The following is a 27547-nucleotide window of genomic DNA, read 5'->3' as shown; positions in this document are numbered from 1 at the left end:
CACTTTTCTAATTGCTTTATTTGTAAACTGGAATCACACAAATAAATTAAAGAATGGGAGTTGTTGAAAGCCAAGTTTCTCACTGTCAGAGATGGCAGTTACAGATAAGGAAGGGAAAATGGGATGAAATAGATTAGAGTCAGAAACATAAGTGTGCACTCATGTTTAGCTTAATATAGACATAATAGATAGGCAGAGAGAGAATTATAATGATGAATATGCAGACTACTCAGATATATACTTGCTAACTCCAGATAAGAGAACCTGGAAGTGAAACTCCAATACCAGCAAGCACATTCAGCATCCAAATCTTGGATTTTTAAATACTATTCTCTTCCTCCATATTTCTTATACTCTGGCTATGTTATCCTTGGAAAATTCTAAAAGGACTCAGTCAAGACAGAAATATTAATTCATTTAAGATGTTTTATTTATCTCTCAATAAAATGTGCTCCCCAAAAGCACATACATCCACTTAACGGTATATCACTTTTCTTCCCAAATTAGGGCTCTTAGAATAGCATTCAACTAAAGAAATAAAAATATTAGACATAAATTCATATTCTAGAATATAATTTAAATATTTTAATCTTTATTAAAACCTAGCGACATTCTATTTAATTCTGTCAAATTGCTCATTCTGACTTAAGTATTCTCTTGAGGCACATGTGCTTTGTACATGGTCTCACTTGTGCCCCTATTTTATGTGTATTTTCATTGAGGAAAAAAAGCATGCAGAATATGTCATAAACCAGTACCCTTAATAAAGTTTTAGACTGGCAGGCCCAAAAAACATTTTAGTCATTCTTGCTTAGGAATTATATTTCTAGACATAGTGTTTCCTTTTTTCCGAACTAGCAACTTTTTATTGGTAAGGCTATCACTTCAGGAACTTAATTTTACTGTTGCCTTAATGAAACTAGGTTACTACATTGTAAAATGTTGAAATCATAATCCTAAAGACAATTTTGCCTCCAAAACTACCTTCATAAAGGCACTCTTGACCTCCTTGTTCCTCAAACTGTAGACCACAGGGTTCAGCATGGGGATGATCATAGCATAGAACACAGAGGCAATTTTGTCCGTGTCCATGGAATGACTGGAGCTGGGCTGTAAGTACATGAAGATAATCGTTCCATAGAAGATGGAGACGGCAGTGAAATGGGAGGCACAGGTGGATAAAGCCTTCTGGTATCCTGCAGAAGAGGGCATCTTCAGAATGGTGATAAATATGAGCAGGTAGGAAATCAAGATAATCAGGAGAGCAAAAAAGATGTTGAAGCTCACTACATAAACAAGAACCAGTTCACTCACATGTCTATCAGAGCAAGAGAGAACCATGACTGCTGGAATATCACAGAAAAAGTGATGGACCATGTTGGACCTACAGAAAGAGAGAGTGAAAGTGTCTCCAATATGGATGGAGGCATTAAGGAAACCACAGACATAGGAGCCTGTGGCCAGACAGACACACACACCCGTTGTCATGGTGGTGGTATAGTGTAAGGGTTTGCACACTGCCACATAGCGGTCATAGGCCATTGAGGCCAAAAGGTAATTTTCTACAGTGGCAAAGGCTACAAAAAAGAACATCTGAGCAGCACATGCACTGTAGGAAATGACCTTGTCTCCTGGAATGAACCCAGCCATGACTATGGGAGTGACAGCTGAAGAGTAACAAATATCCACCAGAGACAAGTTGCTGAGGAAAAAGTACATAGGGGTGTGGAGATGAGAGTCCAGTAGAATCAACATAATAATCCCCAAATTCCCAATCAGAGTGATGAGGTAGACGAGAATGAAGGTTGTAAAGAGGGGAACCTGCAGTTCTGGGTCATCAGTTAGTCCTAGGAGAATGAACTGTGTCACCTCTGTGCTATTCTTCATCAAGGTAGAGAATCACAAAGTGCTCTGGGGCAATGAGAAGACAGAATCAGTGATAAACAAAGAAACCTGAAAAGTGTACATACAATATGTATTATTTCATTATAGTGATGCCTTGTAGTTTTAGATTCTCCAGATAAAAGTATCCTTGTCAACAGAACTTGGTGCATTAATTATATAGAAATTTATGTACTAATCAGGGATGTTGAGCATTTTTTCATGTGCTTATTGGCCATCTGTATATCTTCCATGGAGATATGTCTATTCAGGTCTTTTGCCCATTTTTCCTTTGGGTTGTTGGCTTTTTTGCTGTTGAGTTGTCTAAGTTGCTTGTATATTTCAGAGATTAATCCCTTGTCAGTTGCATCATTTGAAACTACTTTCTCCCACTCTGTAAGTTGTCTTTTTTTTTTCTTTTTGGTTTCCTTTGCTGTGCAAAAGCTTGTCAGTTTGATTAGGTCCCATTGGTTTATTTTTGTTTTTATTTCTGTTGCTTTGGGAGACTGACCTAAGAAAACATTTGTAAGGTTGATGTCAGAGAGTGTTTTGCCTCTGTTCTCTTCCAGGAGTTTGATGGTATCTTGTCTTATATTTAAGTCTTTCAGGCATTTAGAACTCAACACCCCTGATTATTAGAGAAATTCAAATCAAAACTACCATGAGATATCACCTCACACCAGTCAGAATGGCCATCCTTAGTAAGTCCACAAATAACAAATGCTGGAGGGGGTGTGGAGAAAAGGGAACCCTCCTGCACTGTTGGTGGGAATGTAAGCTGGTACAACTACTATGGAGAATAGTATAGAGGTACCTTAGAAATCTATACATAGAACTACCATATGACCCAGCAACCCCACTCTTGGACATATATCCAGACAAAACTTTCCTTGAAAAAACACATGCACCTGCACTATTCACAATAGCCAAGATATGGAAACAACTTAAACGTCCATTGACAGATAATTGGATTAGGAAGATGTGATATATACATACACACACACACGCACACACACACACACAGGCACGCACACAATGGAATACTACTTAGTCATTAAAAAAGAACAAAATAATGCCATTTGTAGTAACACAGATGGAACTAGAGACTCTCTTACTGAGTGAAGTAAGTCAGAAAGAGAAAGATAAATACCATATGATATCACTTATATCTGGACTCTAATATACAGCACAAATGAACCTTCCCATAGAAAAGATAGTCATGGACTTGGAGAATAGACTTGTGGTTGACAAGGGGGAGGGGGAGGGAGTCAGATGGATTGGGAGCTTGGGGTTAATAGATGCAAACTATTGCTTTTGGAATGGATTAGCAATGAGATCCTGCTCTGTAACACTGAAAACTATGTCTAGGCACTATGATGGAGCATGATAATGGGAGAAAAAAGAATGCATACATGTATGTGTAACTGGGTCACCATGCTGTACAGTAGAAAAAAAAAACTGTATTAGGGAAATAACAATTAAAAAATTAAAAAAAAAAGAAGTTTACGTACTGTTGTATCTGAAGGATCTTTGTGGATCATCTCCCTGATTTTCAAAGTGTATAAGTTTGTAAACAGGAAATTAACTTGATAAGTAGCTTGTCCAAAATAAATTTATCTATACATTCCTTTTTGCCAAGCCTAGTAAAAGCATATACTAGTATGTTACTGCTCGTCAGGAATTTCTGTAGACACTTTAAATGTAAACACACAATATCCTTTCAAGAACATCATGAGTTTGATTTGATATTAGGTTCCTTTAAACTATGATGCATGAGAAGTTGGGTAATTTTTCCCCCACATTTAAATGAGTATTAATTGGCAAGCCAGTCTTTGAGTCTACATTAAATGGCTCCCAGACAGTGGTCTTAGTTATATTAAAATAAAACTAAGGAGTTCCCGTCGTGGCGCAGTGGTTAACGAATCCGACTAGGAACCATGAGGTTGCAGGTTCAATCTCTGGCCTTGCTCAGTGGGTTAACGATCCAGCGTTGCCGTGAGCTGTGGTGTAGGTTGCAGATGCGGCTCGGATCCTGCGTTGCTGTGGCTCTGGCGTAGGCTGGCAGCTGCAGTTCTGATCAGACCCCTAGCCTGGGAATCTCATATGCCGCGGGAGCGGCCCAAGAAATGGCAAAAAGACAAAAAAATTTAAAAAAAATAAAAATAAAACTAAGTTTAACCCAATTTACAGTCACTCATTGTCTTCATTAGTCCCAATTAAGCCTTTGGAGTTTCACAGTGAATTAAGTGAGGAATATGTGCATCATAGATGTGGTGGGATGACTGGAGCAGCAGGGGCTGTACAACCAGCAGAGGAAACTCTGAGAGGAAGACATAGCTTCGTGTATAGAGCTGAGGCTCTAGGATGAAGGGCATAGCAGCTCTACCATTTACTACCTAGGAGTCATCCTTACCAAACTCACTTGAATCTCATACTTCCAGCTGAAAAATTAAGATGATAATGAGACCTACTTTATAGCACTACTATGAAAATTAAGTAAGATAATGCATTGGTATTCCCTGGCAGTATAAAGGTTAAGGTCTGGTGTGACCAGGTGTGGTCACTGCTGTGGTGCAGGGTTAGGTGATCTCTGGCCCAGGGAACTTCTGCCTGCCAATGGTGCAACCAAAAATCAATCAATCAATCAATCAAAGAATGCATTTAAAAATGGTAAAATGCTGAGTGTTTAGCACAGTCTGATGAGATGTAATATTTTTATGAGGATGGGACGATTGTTTTTATGTTGGTTTGAGAAAAATGAATGGGGATCCGGAGGGCGTCAGAGGGGCATGCATTTTGAAGTCTTACAACTTTCCCCTTTTATGAAATTTGCCTTTTCTCACACATGAGGCCCACTGAGATTTTCTGTGCTCTCAAGTGTTCCTCAGGCTGTCCTTTCTTCATCCATACAGTTGGCTCCAGAAATCCCATGTGAGCCATTCTTTTCCTTAATTTCTTCCTTGAAATATCTACTTTAGCTAGAAACAGTCCCTTCTCCTTAAACTCATTCTTTCTCTCGTTACTGTCATCTCATAGCAGACTCACAGAGCTCAAGGAAGGAAAGTCCCTTGGTAGGCTCTTTATCCTGAAGATCTGTTTTGGTGGCAAGCAGTATGTTGTAAAACAGTTTATTAGCATCTACTCTCGTGTAGGAATATTTTAAATATTTTTATTTGTAGTTTCACTTTACAAGCCTACCCCAAGAAGGCATTATGTTTGCCAAGTGGAGCACACCTGACCACTTTTAGGGTATATTATGTTCTATAACCAATAGGGGCTTTATGTATAAATGTATGTATGTGCATGTATTGTGTAAGGGAAGTAGTATTATTTAGACTTTATCATTAAGGAAATTAAGGATTTGAGAAGCTGTGTGATGCTCTAAACTTACACAGCTAGGATGAGAAAGAGTCAAGATTCAAGAGTTGAATCTACTTTCAGTCTAATCAAAAGTCTATGCTTTTAGCCATTCACTCAACATGTGTAGACATGCCAGTAGCAGTAAGCATGCCATGATGAGGAAAAGGTCAAAATGCAGTTGGGTTTTAATTCATATTAGACACTTTTGTTGTTTAAAGATTATTGACTTTTCTGCTTTTTTTGTTGTTGTTGTTGTTGTTCTTCACCAGTTAGTATTTATTTGTTCTTTACCTCCAACGAGAAGGAAATATCTGGTGAACAAGATGAAATTACCACACAGTGAATCAGAGAATCGTCTATGTATTTTTTTGTTCATATCCTTCAGAAAGCAGGATGTTTCATGAGTATCAGTAAAATCCCTACTGATGGGAGCTTGATATTTATACCCCAGTCTCACCTCAATATTTTAGAAAAACATTAAAATAGTTATTTTGTTTTCTCAAACTCAAAGTAAGTATAGTTGACCCAGCACTTTTGCATGAGTTATACTTCTGACTAAAACATTTATGTAATATGGATGCTTACCTGTCTGCGGGGAGAGAAGGAACCGTCACTTCTGAACAGTGAGTCTGAAATCAGAATATCATCTGTAATTAGAGGAGCTCTCTTCCAGGTAACTGTCATAAGATTCCAAAGTCTCTAATGCAGGAAAAATGGAGGAAAGAATATTAACATGGTTTAATTCCTGAAACTACCATGCATTGTTTCTATCTCCTTACCTCTTCCTTATTTGAGAAAAAAATCATAAGATTACCTCTGTTAATCACAAGTCTGTTCTCTATGTCCATGAGTGTGTTTCTGTTTTGCAGATTGGTCGTTTGTGCACATGGAAGGGGGAAGGAAGTGGGATGGATGTAGAGTTTGAGGTTGGTAGATATAAACTATTACATTCAGAATAGTTAAGCAATGAGGTTCTATAGTACGGCAATGAGAAATGTATCCAATCTCTTGGGCTAGAACATGATAGAAGATAGTATGTGAAAAATAATGTTTATATATATATGACTGGGTCACTGTGCTGTGCAACAGAAATTGGCGCAACACTGCGAATCAACTATACTCTAGCAAAATTGCCTCTGTCACATAATTCACAAAGTTGTGTCTACAAGTAACAAATCTCAATACGAGGTTATCAGCTAAAGGCCAATCAGTTCAATTTTTATCTTGGGGTGTTTTCCCTGACTCTGGTTACAGGCTCATAGCAAATCCTGGGATAAGGCCTCTGTGTACTAACAAGTATTAATACCCAGATGAATGACTGATCACCAAATGGGTTCAGCATATATCCTGATCCCTTTAAAATGATGTCTCATTGAGTGATGCTGGGATTTCAAGGGCTAACACTTGGCGACATGGAGGGAATTATAGAGACGTGGAGCTCTCTAGGAATTTCCCATGAGAGCATCTGCAGGTCCTCATCCTACTTTCCTGGGAAAGAAGTAATTTACCTGCCCTGGGGGACCATGCTTATTATTTTCATTACACATACATATTTTTGTACTACCTGTTTTATCTTACTGTTTTTGTCTATTTATAATGAATGTGTAATTTACATACAGTATTATCCAAAATTTTAGCGTATACTTCTAAGAATGTTATCAAATTTATTGTCAAGTAAACACTATCACCTGAATAAATACCTATAAACTTCCTTTATAAACCTTTTCTCCTACCCACTGCCCCTGGCAACCAATAAGCCAGTTTGTCCAAATAATTTTGCATTTGCGAGAATATCCTTCACTCTAGGAGTTCCCATTGCAGCTCAGTTGGTTAAGAACTCGACACAGTGTCTGTGAGGATGTGGGTTTGATCCCTCACTCCATAGGTTAAAGATCTGGTGTTGCTGTGGCTGTGGCACAGTCCAGCAGCTGCAGCTCTGGTTTGACCCCTCGCCCCGGGAATTTCCACATGCCACAGATGTGGCCATAAATAGAAAAAAAAAAAAATCCTTAACTGTAATCCTAGAATATGTACTATTTAAATCTGTAATCTTTCACTTAGCATTTGACGTCCATCCATATTGCTATTTGTGTCATAGTAGAAGACATAGTAGTAGTAATTTTTAATTGCAAAATACTATTCTATTATATGGACATTACAGATTGTCTATCCTACCCCATATTTGAGAAACCATTGTTTATTACAATGTCTAGTGATTACAAATAAGGCTGATATAAACATTACCTAAAGATTTTTGTGTGAACTGATTTTCATGTCCTTTGGCTAAATGTCTAGGAGATAGGTGGCTTTGTCACATGGTAGGTTTGTATTTATTCAAATGAAAAACTGCCAAAATATTTTCTAAAGTGCTCAAATATTTTGGTTTCCCACCAGCAATCCATTCAAATTGTTTTACAGCTTTACCAGCATTTAGTGGTTTTTGTTTTTTTTTTTTTACCTTTAATCCATTTATTGTGTATTATGTACAATGACAGTATTTAATCTAAGATGGACCACATGAAAAAGTAAACCTCTGAAGAAAGAAGGCTTTGAGAATGCGTATGGGAAACTAAAAGTCATCTCCCGTAACTTAAAGAGGCGTAGAGTATTTGGAGTTGAATATGGTCCATTCCTGCATAGTTTGTTTTCTTTTGCCTTTTGATTAGCTCATATTTGGGTCAAAAACTGCTGGGATCTACTGCAGTCCAACTACAACACTCAGTACTTTGATCAACCTTTAGAGGCTTCAATCTGGCTGAAGAATTTCAAAACTACAAATGAACATTTCCTGAGTCAGGTGACTGGACTCCCAGAATTCTGGTGTTGTACAGTCTTTTAAGATCTTATCTTCTTTGTGCCCTTGGTACCAGTAGACTATGGAGAACTAATATTGTAGTTGGGATAAGTGTACCATTTAGTATTTGTTTTGTTTTTTGCTTTTTAGGGCCACACCTGTGGCCTATGGAAGTTCCCAGGCTACGGGTCGAATCGGAGCTGCAGCTGCTGGCCCACACCACAGCCACAGCAACGTGGGATCCGAGCCACATCTGCAACCTATACCTCAGCTCACAGCAACACTGGATCCCCAACCTACTGAGTGAGGCCAGGAATCGAACCTACATCCTCATGGATACTAGTCAGATTTGTTTGCAGTTTCTACTGAGCTATGATGGGAACTCCCTCTTTTGTTTGTTTTTAAGCTCCAGGCCAGAAATGGGCTAGTAAAGCATTCACTTCCCTGATGAGTTCTCTTACAAGGCTTGAAAAAAATAGATTAAAACTGACTCCAAACAACCCTAACCTCCTACCTTCTTATCTAGGGATAAGTTCATCCTTAGGCTAAGTGGCCTTTTTGGGTTTTATTTTGTTTTTAGATAAAAGTTCAAGAGAAATACATCTGGAATAAGTGAGAAAGCACTGACAGCATTCAGTGTTTTAAAGTTTTTAAATTTAAATTTAATTTTATGTCATTTTTTTCAAAGTTATCAAAATATTATTGACTACATTCATTGTGCTCTATATTACATCATCACGGCTTATTTATTTTACAACCAGATATTTGTACCTCTAATTCCCTTTACCTCTTTTGCCCCACCTCCATCCCCATCCCTCTGAAAACCCCCAATTTTTTCTCTATATCTGTGAGTTTGTTTTAATTTTGTTCTGATGTTCGTTTTGTTTTTAGATTTTGCATATAAGATCATACAGTGTTTGTCTTTTTCTGTTTGACTTAAATCACTTAACATAATATCTTCTAGATACATCTATGTCGTTGCAAATGGCAAATTTTTTTTTGTCTTTTTGCCTTTTCTAGGGCTGCTCCCAGAGCATATGGAGGTTCCCAGGCTTGGGGTGAAATCAGAGCAGCAGCTGCCAGCCTACACCACAGCCACAGCAATGCCAGATCCAAGCTGCATCTGTGACCTACATCACACCTTACGGCAATGCCGGATCCTTAACCCACTGAGCAAGGCTAGGGATCGAACCTCATGATTCCTAGTTGGATTTGTTAACCACCGAGCCACGACGGTAACTCCAAAATTTCATTTTTTATGGGTGAGTAATAGTCTAGTGTGTATTTGTTCGTATATCACACACATATTCTTTGTCTATTCATCTACTGATAAATACTTAGACTACCTTCATACACTGGCTATTGTAAAGAGTGCTGCAATAAAAATAGATGTGCATATATATTTTTTTGAATTAGTGTTTTTGTTTCCTTCGGATAAATACCCAGAAGTGATATTTTTGGATCATTTGGCAGTTTTATTTTTAATTATTTGAGAAAATGCCACACTGCTTTCCATAGTGGCTACACCAATTTATAACCACACAAATAGTACTATGGTTCCCTTTTCTCCACATCCTTTCCAACCCTTGGTATTTGTTGCCTTTAAAAAAAAATTATTGGGGTATAGTTGACGTATTGACTTACACTGTTGTGTTAATTTTCTCCACATCCTTTCCAACCCTTGGTATTTGTTGCCTTTAAAAAAAAATTATTGGGGTATAGTTGACGTATTGACTTACACTGTTGTGTTAATTTTCTCCACATCCTTTCCAACCCTTGGTATTTGTTGCCTTTAAAAAAAAATTATTGGGGTATAGTTGACTTATTGACTTACACTGTTGTGTTAATTTCAGGTGTCTAGCAAAGTGAATCATTTACACATATCCGTTCCTTTTCAGATTCTTTTCCCATCTAGGTCCCTGCACAGCATGGAGTCAATTTCCCTGTGTGTATAGAAGATCCCTGTTACTTACCCATTCCGTATAGAGTAGTGTGCCTATGTCAACCTAACCTCCCAATTTACCCCCCATCTCAGTGTTTCCTCTGTGGTAACTGTAAGTTTGCTTTGAAAATCTTTGACTCTGTCTCTGCTTTGTAAGTTCTTTTGTTACCTTTTTGATGATAGACATTCTGACAAGCGGGAGGTGATGTCTCATTGTGGTTTTGATTTGCATTTCCCTGATGATTAGTGATATCGAGCATCTTTTCCTGCGTCTATTGGCCATCTATATGTCTTCTTTGAAAAAAAAAAAGTCTATTCAAGTCCTCTGCCCATTTTTTAATCATGTTGTCAGTTTTTTCAAGTTGAGTTGTGTGAGTTCTGTGTATAGTTTTGATATTAATTCCTTATAGGGAGTTCCCTTTGTGGCTCAGCAGAAATGAATCTGACTAGCTTCCATGAGGACACAGGTTCAATTCCTGGCCTTGCTCAGTGGGTTAAGGATCCAGCATTGCCGTGAGCTGTGGTGTAGTTCACAGACATGGCTCAGATCTGGCTGCGGTGTAGGCTAGCACCTACAGCTCCGATTTGACCTCTAGCTGGGGAACCTCCATATGCCATGGTTGTAGCCCTAAAAAGAAAAAAGACACACACAAAAAATCCTTATAGGATGTATTGCTTGCAAATATCTTATCCCATTCAATAAGCTGCTTTTTTGTTTTCTAGGTCATTTTCCTCACTATGCAATAATTACTTAAATTAATTTTTTAAGAACCAGCCACACTCCATTTACCTCTGGCAAATTTCCCACTCCAATGTGTGTATGCCCATATGGATGTGTACTTGGGCCTTTGTTCATAGGCTAGTTTGTGCCTCTGTTTAACATGCTTTTTGCATCGGCACGTGGTAGAGAAAATGTAAGTGGAACAGGTGAATAAATCAAATACCATTAATAAGGTTTGACAAGCAGTTCCCCAAACGTCTAATGTTTTTCCTTAGACCTTCTAATTTGGGTATCATGCTTCTGAATATGTTTTCTTTTTTACTAGATGACAGACTTTCAAAGAGATAAGGTTATTACATCAAGAATTTAAATGCAGGAGTTCCCATCGTGGCTCAGTAGTTAACGAATCTGACTAGGAACCATGGGGTTGTGGGTTCGATCCCTGCCCTTGCTAAGTGGGCTAACGATCCGGCATTGCCGTGAGCTGTGGTGTAGGTCACAGACACGGCTCGGATCCCATGTTGCTGTGGCTCTGGCATAGGCTGGCAGCTACAATTCTGATTCGACCCCTAGTCTGGGAACCTCCATATGCCATGGGAGCGGCCCAAGAAATGGCAAAAAGACACACACACACACACACACACACACACACACAAAAGAATTTAAATGCAATATGGAGCTTAAAAAGTAACTCACTGCATCAGGAAAGTCAGAGAGGAGTTAAACAAGATTATTGTGCATGCGACAGTGTTAAAATCCCAGTCCTACAGAAAAATTTGTCTTCTTAAACACCGTCTTGAATGCAGTTTTGACCTCCTTGTTCCTCAGGCTGTAGACCACAGGGTTCAGCATCGGAATGACCATAGTGTAGAACACAGATGCTATTTTGTCCGTGTCCATGGAATGGCTGGAGCTGGGCTGTAAGTACATGAAGATGACTGTTCCATAGAAGATGGAGACAGCAGTGAGGTGGGAAGCACAGGTGGACAAAGCCTTTTGGTGCCCCTGAGCTGAGTGCATCTTCAAGATGGTTACAAATATGAACAGGTAGGAAATCAATATAACCACAAGAGCAAGAAAGACATTGAAACTCGACATAAAAACAAGAACAATCTCACTAATACGTTTAGCAGAGCAAGAAAGAATGAGAACAGCTGGAACATCACAGAAGAAATGATGGACCTCATTGTACTTACGGAAAGAAAGACTGAATATGTTCCCAATGTGGAAGGAGGCATTCAGGAAGCCACACACATAGGACCCTATGGCCAGATGTGCACACACACTTGTCGTCATGGTGGTGGTGTAGTGTAGAGGTTTGCATACTGCTGCGTAGCGATCATAGGCCATGGAGGCCAAGAGGTAATTTTCCACAGTGGCAAAGGCTACAAAAAAGAACATTTGAGCAGCACATGCATTGTAGGAAATGACCTTATCACCTAAAAGTAAGCCGGCCATGGTTTTGGGAGTGACAGATGAGGAGTAACCCAAATCCACCAGAGACAGGTTGCTAAGGAAAAAGTACATAGGAGTGTGCAGACGAGCGTCCAAGAGAATCAGCGTGATCATTCCCAGGTTTCCAACCAGAGAGATGAAGTAAATGAGAGTAAACACGATGAAGAGGAGCATCTGCAGTTCTGGGGCAGTGGTGAGTCCAAGGAGCATGAACCGTGTCATTTCTGTCCTGTTCTCCATTAATGCTATTTGGGAATCTTGTAGCGATCAGCAATGAAAAGGAAAAGTGACAAACAAAAAAGAAATTGTAGTGAAATGGAAAGGTATTAAATACCACGAGCATTACTTCATTGATAATTTGTACTTCAACATTATCTGGATTTAATGCTGAGATTTACATACCAATTTGTGTGTATGTGTGTGTGTGTGTAGTATTATTATTTTTATTTTACCTTTAGAGGAATTATAGATTTGGAAAGTTATGTGATATTCTACAATTATATTGTATGAAGACATTTCAAGATTCAAGATTGAAACTCAGTTTCACCCTAATCAAAATTCTGTGTGCTTTTAGCCATTCTACTGTCAGCATATTTTAAAATGCCTGTAATAATAAGGATGAGATTACTGGGGAAAAGTTAAACTGCAGCTTGATTTTGCTAATTCATTTGGTTCCCAGTGCAATATAAGAATGATCACTTTATGGAGTTCCCTGTTGTGGCTCAGAAGGCTATGAACCTAACCAGTATCCATGAGGATGCAGGTTTGATCCTTGGCCTCACTCAGTGGTTTAAGGATCTGGCATTGCCATGAGCTGTGGTGTAGATGGCACACACGGCTGGGATCTGGCGGGTTTGTGGCTGTGGTGTAGGCCAACAGCTGCAGCTCCAACTTGACCCCTAGCCTGGGAACTTCCATATGCCACAAGTGTGGCTGTAAAAGGCAAATAAAAATAAAAGAATGATCACTTTTCATGTATGCTTTTTTATTAACCTCCAGTGAGAGACCAACTGATGGTGAACAAGATGAAATTATCACCTACAGAATCAGAGCAAAATCTATCTTTTTTTAAATTTCTCTTCATTTGCGAAGCAGAAAAATCCATATCACTATATTCCTTACTAATTGAAGTTTTGACATTTATATTCCAGTCTCAACTTACTATTGTATAAAATTGTTGGTCCAAAACATCTATTTCTGTGGTCAAATAACTCATAGGATCAATAACTCCCCCATTGCCTTTGCATAAATTACACTTTTTACCAACAATATGTATTGAATATTACCTTGCTCCTTGAAGAAAAGGGACGGTCAATCCAGAATGGTGAGTGTCAAGTGAGAAATTCAGCCATGAAATAGTGCATAAATAATGAGACAGGAGCTATGTTTTAGAGAGTGGTCAAAAGGTTCTAAGCTCTCCAAAGCAGGAAAATATGGAATAAAAACACTCTCAAGGACCGAGAAATCTGGATTCGAATTTCAAATCCATTATTCATTCTTATTGTACCTTTGAGGGAGTCATTTATCTTATGCATAAAATGAATATAATAACATTACTTCTCCCATATAATTTACAGAACTTGTGTCTGTAAATATCAAATAAGTGAACATTTATACTAGAAAAGAGTTCAGTAAGGAATTATCATTTTTAAGTCACTCAACACTATTTTATCTTGGGGTGATTTCTTTGGCCATGGTTGTAGGCTCATTGCAGATCCTCAGGTAGAGAGAAAGCCTGTAGGTAATGATAACTGTTAACATTCAGATGAATATATAATGATCAAGGGGCCCAGCATGCAGTCAGGCCCTTCTAAAATGATGCCACATGGAGAGTTGTTGGTATTTCAGGCACTAATGCAAGAGAACCGGGAGTGAATTATAGAGAGATGGGGCTCTCAGGGGATGCCCCCATGAGAACATCCACAGCTCCCCATCCCACCTTCCCAGGAAAAAGCAATTAAACAGCCTATGGGGACCTACCTGCATACATGACTGCATGTATATTTTGGTATTAATTGTTCTTTCCTTTTTTATTTTCTAAATGTGTAACTCCAAACCATAGGATCCACACTATTTTCTGTATAGTTCTAAGAATTTAGTCAAATGAATGTAGTCATATAAATACTACTGCAATCAATAAGAATTCTCCCACCATGTAAACAAAACTTGCATTTCTTTATGGTCCACTCTCTCTCCTACCCTGGAAACCACCTAATAGTTTGGGGCATAAAACTTTGCATTTGCCAACATGGTCTTAACTAAAATTCTAGCATATTTGGTCTTTGAGTTTTGCTTCTTTCACTTGGTATAATGCATTTTTAGATTCATCAATGTTGTTAACTTTACTATCAGTGGGGTTGTTTTTGAGTAGTGTTTCATTTTATGGATGTTACATCAAGTTGAGAGACATTATGTTAGTTGTAGTGTTAGGGGGTTATGAATAAAACTGATTTAAACACATGCCTAAAGATTTTCTTCTGTAAACATAGGTTTGGATTTCATTTGGGTAAAAACCTATGAGGGTTGCTTAGCCGTGAAGTAAATATATGTCTCATTGAGCAAGAAACTGCCAAACTGTTTTTTGAATTTTCTCTGTTTCTCACCTGCAATGCATCCTGGTATTTCATATCTTTTCCAGCGCTGGGCATTTTAATATTTAAAAAAATTTAAATTGCGCTTATTTTCTTGCTCTTTCATAAAGATGTCTCAAAAATCTCCTCAGAAAATTTGATTTTAAAAAAATGATTTGGGAGTTCCCGTTGTGGCGCAGTGGTTAACGAATCCGACTAGGAACCATGAGGTTGCGGGTTCGATCCCTGCCCTTGCTCAGTGGGTTAACAATCCGGCGTTGCCGTGAGCTCTGGTGTAGGTTGCAGACGCAGCTCGGATCCCGCGTTGCTGTGGCTCTGGCACAGGCCAGTGGCTACAGCTCCGATTAGACCCCTAGTCTGGGAACCTCCATATGCCACGGAAGCGGCCCAAAGAAATAGCAAAAAAAAAAGACAAAAAAAAAATGATTTGCCTTTATCACTACAATTCTGGCTGAGAAATTTTTTTCTCCAGGAAAAGAAATAGATCCATTCTTCTGTCTGTATATTTGTTCTAGATCAACACTCCCAAAGAGACGCCACACCTTGCTCAGTGCAGCAAGTTTAGTGGATATGAATTTGTTCTATGTACTGTGATAGCTTAGCTACAAATTCATGTAAGTGATTTAACTGCTTGAGTCTTCAGCTTTGCATTTGTGGAGACAATATCACATAATCCTCATAGAATTGTTAAGATCATCAGAAGACATATATACAGAGTAGAGTGCAATTTCTAGCACATATCAGACAGGGTTAAATAATGCTATTTAGGAGTTCCCGTCTTTGCACAGTGGTTAATGAATCTGACTAGGAACCACGATGTTGCGGGTTCAGTCCCTGGCCTTGCTCAGTGGGTTGAGGATATGGCGTTGCCATGAGCTGTGGTGTAGGTTGCAGACGCGGCTCGGATCCCGCGTTGCTGTGGCTCTGACCTAGGCTGGTGGCTACAGCTCCGATTAGACCCCTGTCCTGGGAAACTCCATTTGCTGCAGGAGCGGCCCAAGAAATGGCAAAAGGACAAATAATAATAATAATAATAATAATAATAATAATAATAATGCTATTTGATTATTTATCAAAAATTGAGTCAGCAGGATGTAGTTACTGAATGGTCATTGCCCAATATCCCCTTTAAGCATAAAGGGGTAGAACACCTGGAGGGGGGAATGATAGGGATGGAGTAGACACAGGTGGTTGTAGATGTTCCGATAAAGGATCATAGATAAAAAGGGAAACCTAGGCGACTTGGAGAGATCACTGCACCTTAATCAATTGCTCAAAAAAAACCCGTCGGAACAAGGCAGGTTTGCTTGACTAGTGGAGCCGCGAGAATTGCCTCAGGTCTTTGGGTGGGGAATGGGATGAGGCCGGCATTCAGATTCAGACCGAGGGAGGGAGTTTGAGGACCGCCCTTCTGCTGATTTGAATACACACCTTACCAAGGAGGAGATAGTAAGGAAGAGGTGGTCTGGTGGTCTTTCTGACGCCTGCTCCCCTGTGGTGATACAATCAACTCTTTAACTGTTATTTATTTTTTAAAGTTTAATTGAAGTGGAGTTGATTTACGAGGGTGTGATCATTTCTGCTGTACAACAAAGTGATTCAGTTCAATCAACTATCTTAAATACGCTCAAAACTTTTAAGAAAATTTGAATAAAGGAAAGAATCTGGAAGTTCCATTGCGGTGCAGTAGGTTAAGGATCTTGCATTGTCACTATAATGGCTCTGGTCACTGCTATGGCATGGGTTCGATCCCTGGCCTGGGAACTTCCACATGCCACTGGTGTGGCCAAAAAAAAAAAAGGAAAACAAAAAAAGAAAGAAAAAAGAAATAGAAGAAATAAAATGGTATTTCTTTTTTTAAAAAAAGGAAACTGGGGAATTATTTTTTCAATAACAAAAGACCATCAGTAAAAAGATATAAACTATAAATAGAACCAGATAGATTTGAAGTTAAAAAATACAAGTTAAATAAAATATTATCTTGAGTTTTTCAACAGTCATTTGAACAGAGAAAAGAAGTAATGAGTCAATTTGAAGATAATTCAATAAATGTAATCATTGATAGGAGCATAAATTTAAAAAAACAAACAAAAATTTAAAGGGCCGAAGAAACCCCTTGGACTCTATCAGTAATGCCAAGATATGCATAAAGAGAATACCAAAATGAGAGCAGAGAGAAAGAAAAGGACAGAAAGAATATTGTAAGAAAATTTACATATATGTGGGAATTAAAGAACATGTTCTTATGCAACCAGCGGGTTAAAGAAGGAAGCAGAAGATAAATAGAAAATACACTAAGACAAATAAAAATAAAAACACTGCATATTGACAGTTCCCGTTGTGGCACAGTGGTTAATGAATCCGACTAGGAACCATGAGGTTGCGGGTTCGATCCCTGCCCTTGCTCAGTGGGTGAAGGATCCGGCGTTGCTGTGAGCTGTGGTGTAGGTCGCAGACACGGCTCGGATCCTGCGTTGCTGTGGCTCTGGCGTAGGCTGGCGGCTACAGTTCCAATCAGACCCCTAGCCTGGGAACCTCCATATGCTGTGGGAAGTGGCCCTAGAAGAGGCAAAAAGACAAAAACAAAAAAACAAAAAAAACCCACTGCATATTGAATATTGAATACTTAACAAAACTAGTGCCCATAGAGGTTTTTACAGCTGTATATATCTATATCTATATCTATCTATACACACACACACACACACACACACATATATATTGGGCCATACCCACAACATATGGAGATCCCCAGGCTAGGGGTTGAATCGGAGCTGTAGCCACTGGCTTGCACCACAGCCACAGCAACACCAGATCCTAGCCACGTCTGTGACCTACACCACAGCTCACAGCAATGCCAGATCCTTAACCCATTGAGCAAGGCCAGGGATGGAATCCATGCACGCACATGTGTTGTCATTGTAGTGGAGTAATGCAGTTTACACACTGCTGCATAGCGGTGTGGAAAGTAACATAATGTCTTCTCTATGGAAGGAAATCTTGGTTACTCCATTTTGCTGAAACGCCTTCCTGCCATGCCCCCTCCTCTTTCCCTCTTCTCCCAGTAACAATTTGTTTCAAATTAGCCAACTGGGAAGAATGTGCACCCTGACTTGACCTATGGGAAGGGGACAGATAAGTCACCTGCATTAGGGATAAATAGGGGAGGGTCCTTTGTTTGGTGTGCGTGCTTTTTGGAGTGCCCGCGCCCTTCTGCAGAAGTAAAGAGTCTTGCCAAGATCTCCCCGTGTTCATGTGTCCCATTTTTCGACACCGACAATCCGAGCCACGTCCCCAGCAGTGGTCATAGGCAGTTGAGGCTAAGAGGAAATTTTCCACACTGACAAAAACTGCAAAAAAGAACATCTGAGCAGCACATGCGTTGTAGGAGATGACTTTATCTCCTCTAAGGAAACCAGCCATCACTTTAGGTGTGACTGCTGAAGAATAGCCAAAGTCCACCAAAGACAGGTTAATGATGAAAAAGTACATTGGCGTGTGGACACGGGGGTCCAGCAGGATCAACGTGACCATCTCCAGGTTTCCAAAAGCACTGGTAGAGTAAATGAGGGTTAACACAATAAAGAGGGGAATCTGAAGTTCTGGGGTATTGGTTAGACATATCAGAATGAAACCCATCACCTCTGTACCCTTCTCCATGGGAATTAATAAATATCCTGTTGGAATGAGAAAGCAAGGAACATTTGGTAAACAGTAAAGAGGTTTCACTTAAATTCAAATATAGAAAAATCTTGCTTATTTTACCATAACTGTATGGCAATAAATTATCCTTCATGAGTCTCTGATCTGAAGCATAGATTTGAATGCAAAAACCTAGTAAATATATTATCTTAGAGTTATATACCACTGAAGCTGAAAAATCCATACAGATCACATAGCCAACTTACCACTTGTGCAAATGGACAAACCAAGGTTCAGAAACAGGTTATGATATGCCAAGATGAGTTCAGCAGGTGAGGGCTGAAGAACAGGTGCTGTGAAACTTAAGAAAAAAAGTTAAAAAAGACACAGAGACATTTATCTTAATTAAAGGTGGGAACTGGGGGACACAAGGCCTCAGAGACCAAGAGTGCCGCCTCAAGAAACCACACTGCTTTTATTGTGCTCTTCAGAATTATGTCAAGTGAGGAGGGGGTTATAGATGCAGCATATAGTTTTTTTTTTTTATTATTTTAAAAGTTCTTTTATTATTTTAAAAGTCACATAGCTGGTAGATGGTTAAGCTTTTACTCTGACCTTTAGGCATTTAACAATCATTAGCATTTGAGGAAGCTTGGCATTAACTATCTATGCATAGCATCTAGAGAATCAACCCAGAGGCATGCCTAGGTCTGCACCTCAGCTCTCCTTGCTGATGCATATTCTGCTAACAACAGCTCATAAACCACTTGGGGCCAAGAGGTTCCTCTTTCTCTTATTTTAACAGGACATATCATGCTATGCCAATGCCCTGCCTATCTGCACAGGTCCTGCATGCCTAGACCAATGCATTATGTCCTCATTCAGCTGACCTTAAGAATAATTTATGCCTTTAGGTCTTTGTTCTTAAGCTTAAGTCATTGACTGGCACTGCGACTGTGTTTCAAGCAGGAATGTGGGATAAAGCAAAGTAGGACAAGATGGAGTTTTCAGCATAGAAAATAGAAGCAAAGAGGGTAAGAAAAATATTGTAGAAACATGTCTCCCAACAATGATTTATCTAAGAGGTTATGATATATCTTTGTCATATTTGCCATAAATACACCTTCTAAGTCAGATCGCATGAGTAAATTAGCATCTTCAATTTATACAGTGCTCATTCCAAGTACACAATTATGTTTAATGTGTTTAAAAAGCTTAATCCTCTCAACACTCCTGCAAAAGTTGTTTTGTGCACATTTAAACAAATAATCAACTGACAGCATCAAGCTTTGGGCTAAGGCAGAGCTTGGGCTCCGGAAAGTGGTAAACATACATTCACAAAGTAGACCCATCATTTACTCTCTGGGAAACATTATTCCTAAAATAATTTCCCTTTTTTTTTTTAGCATTATGTGTTTGTGTACAGCACAGGGAACTGTATCCAATCTCTTGGGAGAGAAAGTGTTGGAAGATAGTATGAGAAAAAGAATGCATATATATGTGTAACTGGGTCACTATGCAATATAGCAGAAATTGGCACAAAATTGTAAATAAACTATAATAAAAAATATATTAAAATTTGAGAGGTCCCTTAAGAGATTCAGTGGTAACAAACCCAAATACTATCCTTGAGGACGCAGGTTTGATCCGTGGACTTGCTCTGTGGGTTAGAGGATCTGTTGCCATGAGCTGTGGTGTAGGTCACAGATGTGGCTTGGATCCTGTGTTGCTGTGGCTGTGGCATAGGCCAGCCGCTACAGCTCTGATTTGACCCCTAGCCAGGGAACCTCCATATGCCACAGGTGTGGCCCTAAAAAGCAAAAAAAAAAAAAATTTCACTACTGGAATACAATCAACTTTCCTTATCTGTCAGTTTCACACCCCCATCCACAGATTCAATTACTGTGGATTGAAAGTATTAAATATATATGTATACACATATGTATTTATGTGTATATGTACATATGTATTCGTATATAAATATATATAAACAGATATATATAACAGAAATTAAAAAAAAAAACCCTTGGATTTGCCACCCACCAGCAACTATTTACATAATGTTTACATTGCATTAAGTGTTGTAAGTAATCCAGAAACGATTTAGATTGTCCAGAAGAATGTGCAGAGGCTATATGCAAATATTATGCTATTTTATATGGACATCCATGGATTTTGGTATCCACAGGATATGCCAGGAACCAACCCCCACAGATACCGAGGGACGAATGTATTATGGGTTGAATTCTGTCCCTCAAAAATGTATTTGTTGAGGTCCTAGCACACAGTACTTTAGAATGTAATCTTACCTGGAAAAGGGTCATTGCAGATGTAGTGAGTTAGGATAATGTCATATTGGAGTAAGCTGGGCCCCAAATCCAATATGACTCATGTCCCTATAAAAAGGGAATATTTGGACACATCTGCCCAAGGAAGAACATCATGTGAAGATGAAGATAGAGATCAGGGTGATGCAGCAGATCAAGAAAGGGCAAAGGTTGCCAGCAAACCACCCAGCAGCTCAGGGACAGACGTGAAACAAATCCTCCCTTACAGAATTCATAAGGAACCAACAGAACCAACCCCACCAACACTTTTATCTCAAACTTCCACCGACAAAAAGATGAGGCAATAAATTTCTGTAGTTTAAGCCACCCATGGTAGTCCTAGGAAATTAATATAGGTAATGATGTGAATTGATCTCCAATACACCATGCTAAGAGAAAGAATCCAGACTCAAAGGCTATACGCATTACCATTCTATTTATAGGGCATTCTTATGGAGGTAAATTTATATGAACAAAAACAGTTAAGTGGCATTGTTCTTTTTTATGGCTAAGTAGTATTCCATTGTGCATATTACCACATCTTCTTAATCCATTCTTCTGTCAATGGATATTTAGGTTGTTTCCATGTCGTGGCTATTGTGAATAGTGCTGCAAAGAACATAGGGGTGCATGTATATTTTTGAATGAAAGTTTTGTCAGGATAGATGCCAAATAATGTGATTACTGGATTGTATGGTAATTCTATATTTAACTTTCTGAGGATCCTCCGTACTATTTTTCATACAAAATAATGCCATTTGCAGCAACATGGATGCAACCAGAGATTCTCGTACTAAGTGAAATAAGTCAGAAAAAGAAAGACAAATAACGTATGATATCACTTATAAGTAGAATCTAAAATATGGCACAAGTGAACTTATCTACAAAATGGAAAGAGACTCACAGATATAGAGAACAGACCTGTAGTTACCAGGGAGGAGGGGGGAGAAAGTAGGATGCACCAGGAGTTTGGGGTTAGTAGATGCAAACTATTACATTTAGAATGGATAAACAATGAGGTCCTACGGTACAGCACAGGAAAATAAATCCAGTCGCTCTGACCATGATGGAAGATTAGAAAAAAAACTGTGTATAAATGTATGACAGGTTCACTATGCTGTTAGCAAAAATTGAAAACAGTATATCAACTCTACTCTAAAAAAAAAAAAAAAAAAAAGAGTTCCGTAGTGGCTCAGTAGTTAACGAATCCAACTAGGAACCATGAGGTTGCGGGGTTCGATCCCTGGCCTTGCTCAGTGGGTGAAGGATCCGGTGTTGCCGTGAGCTGTGGTGTAGGTCGCAGACACAGCTTGGACCCTGCCTTGCTGTGGCTGTGGAGTAGGCCGGCAGCTACAGCTCCGATTAGACCCCTAGCCTGGGAACCTCCATATGGCGCCGGAGCAGCCCTAGAAAAGGCAAGAAGACATTAAAAAAAAAAAAAAATTTAAGTGGTTGCCAGGGGCAGCGTGTGGGAAAAAGTGTTGATCACAAAGAAGCCTGGAGTTGTTGTTTAGATGATGGAATCTTCTATGTAATTGTTGTCATGGTTACCCAGCTGTACAAATTTGACCAAACCCTTAGAATTATACACAAAAAAACCTAAAAAAACTATGAAAGTTAGTTTTCTGTAAACTATATTTTAATTAGAAAATAGGAAAAAAAATGCAATATGCTAACATATGCACTCTCAACGTGTCCAGCTAGATCTCACAAGCAATTTTGCCTTTTTTTTTTTTTTTGGCTTTTCAGGGCTGCACCACTGGCAATATGGAGGTTCCCAGGCTAGGGGTCTAATTAGAGATGTAGCCACTGACCTACACCACAGCCACAGCAACACGGGATCCAAGGTGCATCTACGACCCACACCACAGCTCAGAGCAATGCCAGATCCTTAATCCACTGAGCGAGGCCAGGGATCAAACCTGCAACCTCATAGTTCCTAGCCAGATTTGTTTCCACCATGCTATGATGGGAACTCCCCACATGCAATTTAACTCTTTCTTCCCTAAGAATGTGGGGTAACGGATGCCCTCATAGGGAAGAGCCCCAGAGAATTAGGTGTTTCTACAACTTCTTTCTGATTCCCATGAGCTAGCCTCTGAAATCCCAGTATGACCCAATGTTACGTCATCTTAGGGGGACCAGACTCTTCCCTGAGCCCCTTTGGCCATCATTTATTCACCTGAGTGTAAATATTGGTAAGTACAACTACTTACAATCCACCCTGAGGATTTTCTATGACCCTGCAATCATGGCCAATGAAAATTTCTCAAGATAAAAATTATATTTATTGACTTTAAAATGATAACCTCCCAGCAAGGTGTTTTACAGAGCTTCTCTCATTTGCTAATCACAGGCACAATTCCGTGAAATACATGGAAGAGGTAATTTCCTTATTGTTTTTCAAATTAGGAGAAGACAAAAGACTCCTCCAAAAGCACAGTCAGAATTAGTGGAGGATTCTGGACTATTACCTGGGTTTCTAACTCCATGTTGGATTCTTTCCTCCATTTTTACCTGTCTTAGGGTCTTGGAATCTTTTGACCAGTATCTGACAGAGAATATCTTTGAGGGTATACATGCATTGATCCATGACTATGTGTCTGGTTCCAGACTCACTTTAGGATTGACTGTCTCTTATTTTTCTACAGGAAGGTAAGCTTCTAGTCCTTATACATCTTTAGCGAGAAGTGTAATTCATGCAAGCATCTGTGGGACAGCTTTACCTACTATGAATTCTTTGAGCACAAAAATAGATATTTTGAACATTTTCTTTCCTAAAACAGTGAGTTGAGGCTGGGGTTTAAATGTCAAACTTTCATATATAGGGAGTTAGTGATAATTATGGAACATCATCATGCTGCTTTCCTAAAAAGATTAGCAAACAAACAAACAAACAACCAAACAAAAAACCGTTAAGAGATGCTTTTATTAAGTCCCAACTTCATTTTATTTAATGTGTCTGGTCCTCTTGTTGGAAGCTAAAAGTAAATTGAAATAAAAATAATAAATACCAAAAGAGAGTGAAACAATCCTTTAAACCACAAAGGTTAAAATTGAATCAGCAAGACAGTGACTCCATGTAGTCTTTGCCCCATAATCTCATCCTCATTATGAATAGCACATTTACAAATGTTGATGGTGAGGTGGCTAAAAGTGCAGGCTTTTGATTTGGTCATAGCTATTTTAATTGCGAATCCTAAATTTTCCTTATATTAGCTGTGTTAACTGTAGATTTTTATATAGTTTCCCAAATCCTCAATTTCTTAATGGTAAAAGGTGAATACCAATGCTATATCCTGAGCTCCCATCATGGCACAGTGGAAGGAAATCCGACTAGGAAGCATGAGGTTGCAGGTTCAATCCCTGGCCTTGCTCAGTGGGTTAAGTATCTGGCTTTGCCATGAGCTGTGGTGTAGGTTGCAGACATGGCTCGGATCTGGCATTGCTGTGGCCGTGGTGCAGGCCGGCAGCTATATCTCTGATTAGACCCCTAGCCTGGGAACCTCCATACACCGTGGGTGCAGCCCTAAAAAGACAAAAGACAAAAAAAATGCTATATCCCATATAACATTACTGAGAATTACATGAAACGATTGTACATTTATATACATATATAAACACATGAATAAATATACGGGCACAAATGCATACACATTAATAAATGCATATAGCTCTTTTTCTTGTTTGTATAACATACTATATTCTAAAAGTGGCTATGATTGTCAAGGATTGGTAAACATAATGATTTCAGGTGTTGGGCTTATATAGTGATGATGAGAAAGAATTAGGAATACAACGGTAGAAAATAATGACAGATATCTTTCTAAAAGACTCAATGTCAAGTGAAGAAGATTTAAAGCACTATTCCTACACAAGAACATCTTCATGTAAAAAAACTCAAACATGGGCCTCGTCACCAAGGCAGACCTGCGGGCTAAAAGCTGCCCACAAACTAGGAACTGTCAATCCCTGATCTCTGTGCCTTGACTCTGAGAAGATGGTGATGAGAGAAAGAATGAGTTTAGGAAAGGAGACTCCCCTATATAAAACATGGATTTTAAGGAAGAAATTGAGGAAAAGCACGGCTCCCCTGGGATGACTAGAGCAGCCACCCATGCAGACAGAAACACTGGAGGATACGAGAACTCTCAGGGGACCAAGCCTGTGAGAAAAGGCAAACTGAAGAGTGAGGCTACAGGACTAAAAAAACCATCCACCCTTGAGCCTTGCTTTCACCGCCCACCTTTCTCAGACATAGAGGCTATCATTTCATAGTAATACTAATATTACATCTAACCTAACAGGCTGCTAAATATCCAACATGTTAACCTTTGTTTTTACACATTTTATCTTATTCAATGCTTCCAAAAATACCATGAATCAGATCTCATTACTATTTTCTTTTCATTGATGAAGAAAATCAGGTTCAGGGGAGTTGGGTCAGGATCAGTGATTCCCACCCCAAGATTTATGCTTGATGCTATGCCTCTGAGACCTCACTCCACGGCCCAAGGTTTATGCTTGATGCTATGCCTGCCCCTCAGCAGCCCCTACCGCTCCAGGTATCCTAACACAGGCATTAGGCACATACATCTCAGCTTCTCTCTGAAACTCCAAATGCCAAGTTTAGATCATTAGAGACACAGAGTAATTGTAAATTGAATGCAATTCAATTTGACTTAAACTCATTTAAGACCAGTGGACTTGGGAGTCGCTCTACCTATGTACAAACATTGCTTTAGCAAGGATGATTTTGTAAACGTAAACACATTATTCAACCTCTGTGCTTCATAAGATAAATGACATTAACAATTAATTGATCTCATAGGGTTGTTGAGAGGAACAAACACATATACATGTAAAGTGTCCAGAGCAATGCCTGGCACATGAGCAATTTAGAGCTAAGCATTTACTAGGCTGAGAAAAACTGAATTGACAGGCATGTTCATTCAAGACAGTTCATCGTAATCAAGGCATTACATTTTGTACATCTCAGTTCACAAATTTACAAAATTTAAAAAGATGGGAAATGATCCATGAATATCTTTCAGTTTCTACAGTGTGAAATTCTACAGATATTTTGTGCCTTGAATTTTAGTCAGTGCTTTAGGTGTGGAGAATCCTGAAGCTCAAATTACTCTAGAAATGAAATATTATATACATGCACACGGTACAGAATTAATTTCACTTCAATCTCCCATCTATTATCATACTATTCTTTATTTCTCATTGCTACAGGAAATACTGTGATTCCCAAACTACATCCATGGAGAACTATACAGAAGTGACTGAATTCATCCTTCTGGGATTAACCAATGCCCCAGAACTGCAGGTTCCACTCTTTATCATGTTCACCCTCATTTATCTCGTCAGTGTGGTTGGAAACCTGGGGATGATGGTTTTGATTCTCATGGACTCTCGTCTCCACATTCCCATGTACTTTTTCCTTAGTCACCTCTCTCTGGCGGACTTTTGTTATTCCACAGCTGTCACACCCAAGGTGATAGCTGGGCTCCTCACAGGAGACAAGGTCATCTCCTACAATGCATGCGCTGCTCAGATGTTCTTTTTTGCAGTATTTGTCATTGCGGAAAGTTACCTCTTGGCCTCCATGGCCTATGACCGCTATGCAGCTGTGTGCAGACCCCTCTATTACACCACCACCATGACGACAAGTATGTGTGCTCGTCTGGGTGTAGGTTCCTACTTCTGTAGCCTCTTGAGTGCCTCCATCCACACTGGAAATACATTCAGGCTCTACTTCTGTAGGTCCAATGTGGTTGCCCACTTTTTCTGTGATATTCCAGCAGTCATGGCTCTCTCTTGCTCTGATAAGCAAAGCAGTGAGCTGATTCTTATTGTTGTGGCAAGTTTCAACATCTTTTTTGCCTTCCTGGTTATCTTGCTTTCCTATCTGTTCATATTTTTTACCATATTGAAGATGCACTCAATAGAGGGATACCTGAAGGCTTTATCCACCTGTGCTTCTCACCTCACTTCCGTCACTATCTTCTATGGGACAGCCATGTTTATGTACTTACAGCCCAGCTCTAGCCATTCCATGGACACAGACAAAATTGCATCTGTGTTCTATACCATAATTATCCCCATGCTAAACCCCCTGGTCTACAGTTTGAGGAATAAGGAGGTCAAAAATGCTTTCAAGAAGTTGGTTGATAAGGCAAAATTGTCTCTAAGCTTCACCTTTAAGGTCGTAGGATCCAAAATGAGCTAGTTTCATTCCTCTCAGATTTTCAGAATGCAATTCATATGTTAAGGCTGACACGACACCTAAATTACTGAAATAACACCATTTCTTCCTCAAAAGTCTATCATCTAGGGAGTTCCCGTGGTGGCGCAGTGGTTAACGAATCTGACTGGGAACCATGAGGTTGCGGGTTCGGTCCCTGCCCTTGCTCAGTGGGTTAACGATCCAGCGTTGCCGTGAGCTGTGGTGTAGGTTGCAGACACAGCTCGGATCCCGCGTTGCTGTGGCTCTGGCGTAGGCTGGTGGCTGCATCTCCAATTCGACCCCTAGCCTGGGAACCTCCATATGCCGCGGGAGCGGCCCAAGAAATAGCAACAACACACACACACACACACACACACACACACACACACACACACACAGTCTATCATCTAGAAAAAGGAAAACCTTATGTCCAGATGTATGACATCTGATTGAGGATGGCCAAAGGGGACCTTAAGAACATTGAGGGCTTCAGGGATCGAACCCACATTCTCATGGATCCTAGTCGGGATCATTACTGCTGAGCCACCCAACGGGAACTCCAGAATTGTTTTGTTTTTACTACATAAAGGTAAGACTGC

The 27547-nt window shown here is 39.4% G+C and overlaps 3 protein-coding genes across 3 annotated transcripts; 1 reads left to right on the top strand and 2 right to left on the bottom strand.

Annotated features, from left to right (window-relative positions):
- Positions 1-948: 948 nt before the first annotated feature.
- On the bottom strand, positions 949-1887 carry LOC125123970 (olfactory receptor 5B3-like). The gene has a single exon (XM_047774144.1). The coding sequence runs from the start codon at positions 1885-1887 to the stop codon at positions 949-951; it is 939 nt and encodes a 312-aa protein (XP_047630100.1).
- Positions 1888-11448: 9561 nt separating this feature from the next.
- On the bottom strand, positions 11449-12396 carry LOC125124419 (olfactory receptor 5B2-like). The gene has a single exon (XM_047774529.1). It carries the CDS (start codon positions 12391-12393, stop codon positions 11449-11451), a length of 945 nt encoding a protein of 314 aa, XP_047630485.1. The 5' UTR covers positions 12394-12396.
- Positions 12397-25982: 13586 nt separating this feature from the next.
- LOC125124418 (olfactory receptor 5B2-like) lies at positions 25983-26951 on the top strand. The gene has a single exon (XM_047774528.1). It carries the CDS (start codon positions 25983-25985, stop codon positions 26949-26951), a length of 969 nt encoding a protein of 322 aa, XP_047630484.1.
- The last annotated feature ends 596 nt before the right edge of the window (positions 26952-27547 follow it).

This window comes from Phacochoerus africanus, chromosome 4, assembly GCF_016906955.1.
Source record: "Phacochoerus africanus isolate WHEZ1 chromosome 4, ROS_Pafr_v1, whole genome shotgun sequence".
In the NCBI taxonomy this organism is placed as follows: domain Eukaryota; kingdom Metazoa; phylum Chordata; class Mammalia; order Artiodactyla; family Suidae; genus Phacochoerus; species Phacochoerus africanus.
The sequence above is the reverse complement of the archived record's forward strand: the minus strand, read 5'-3'. Positions and strand labels throughout refer to the sequence as shown.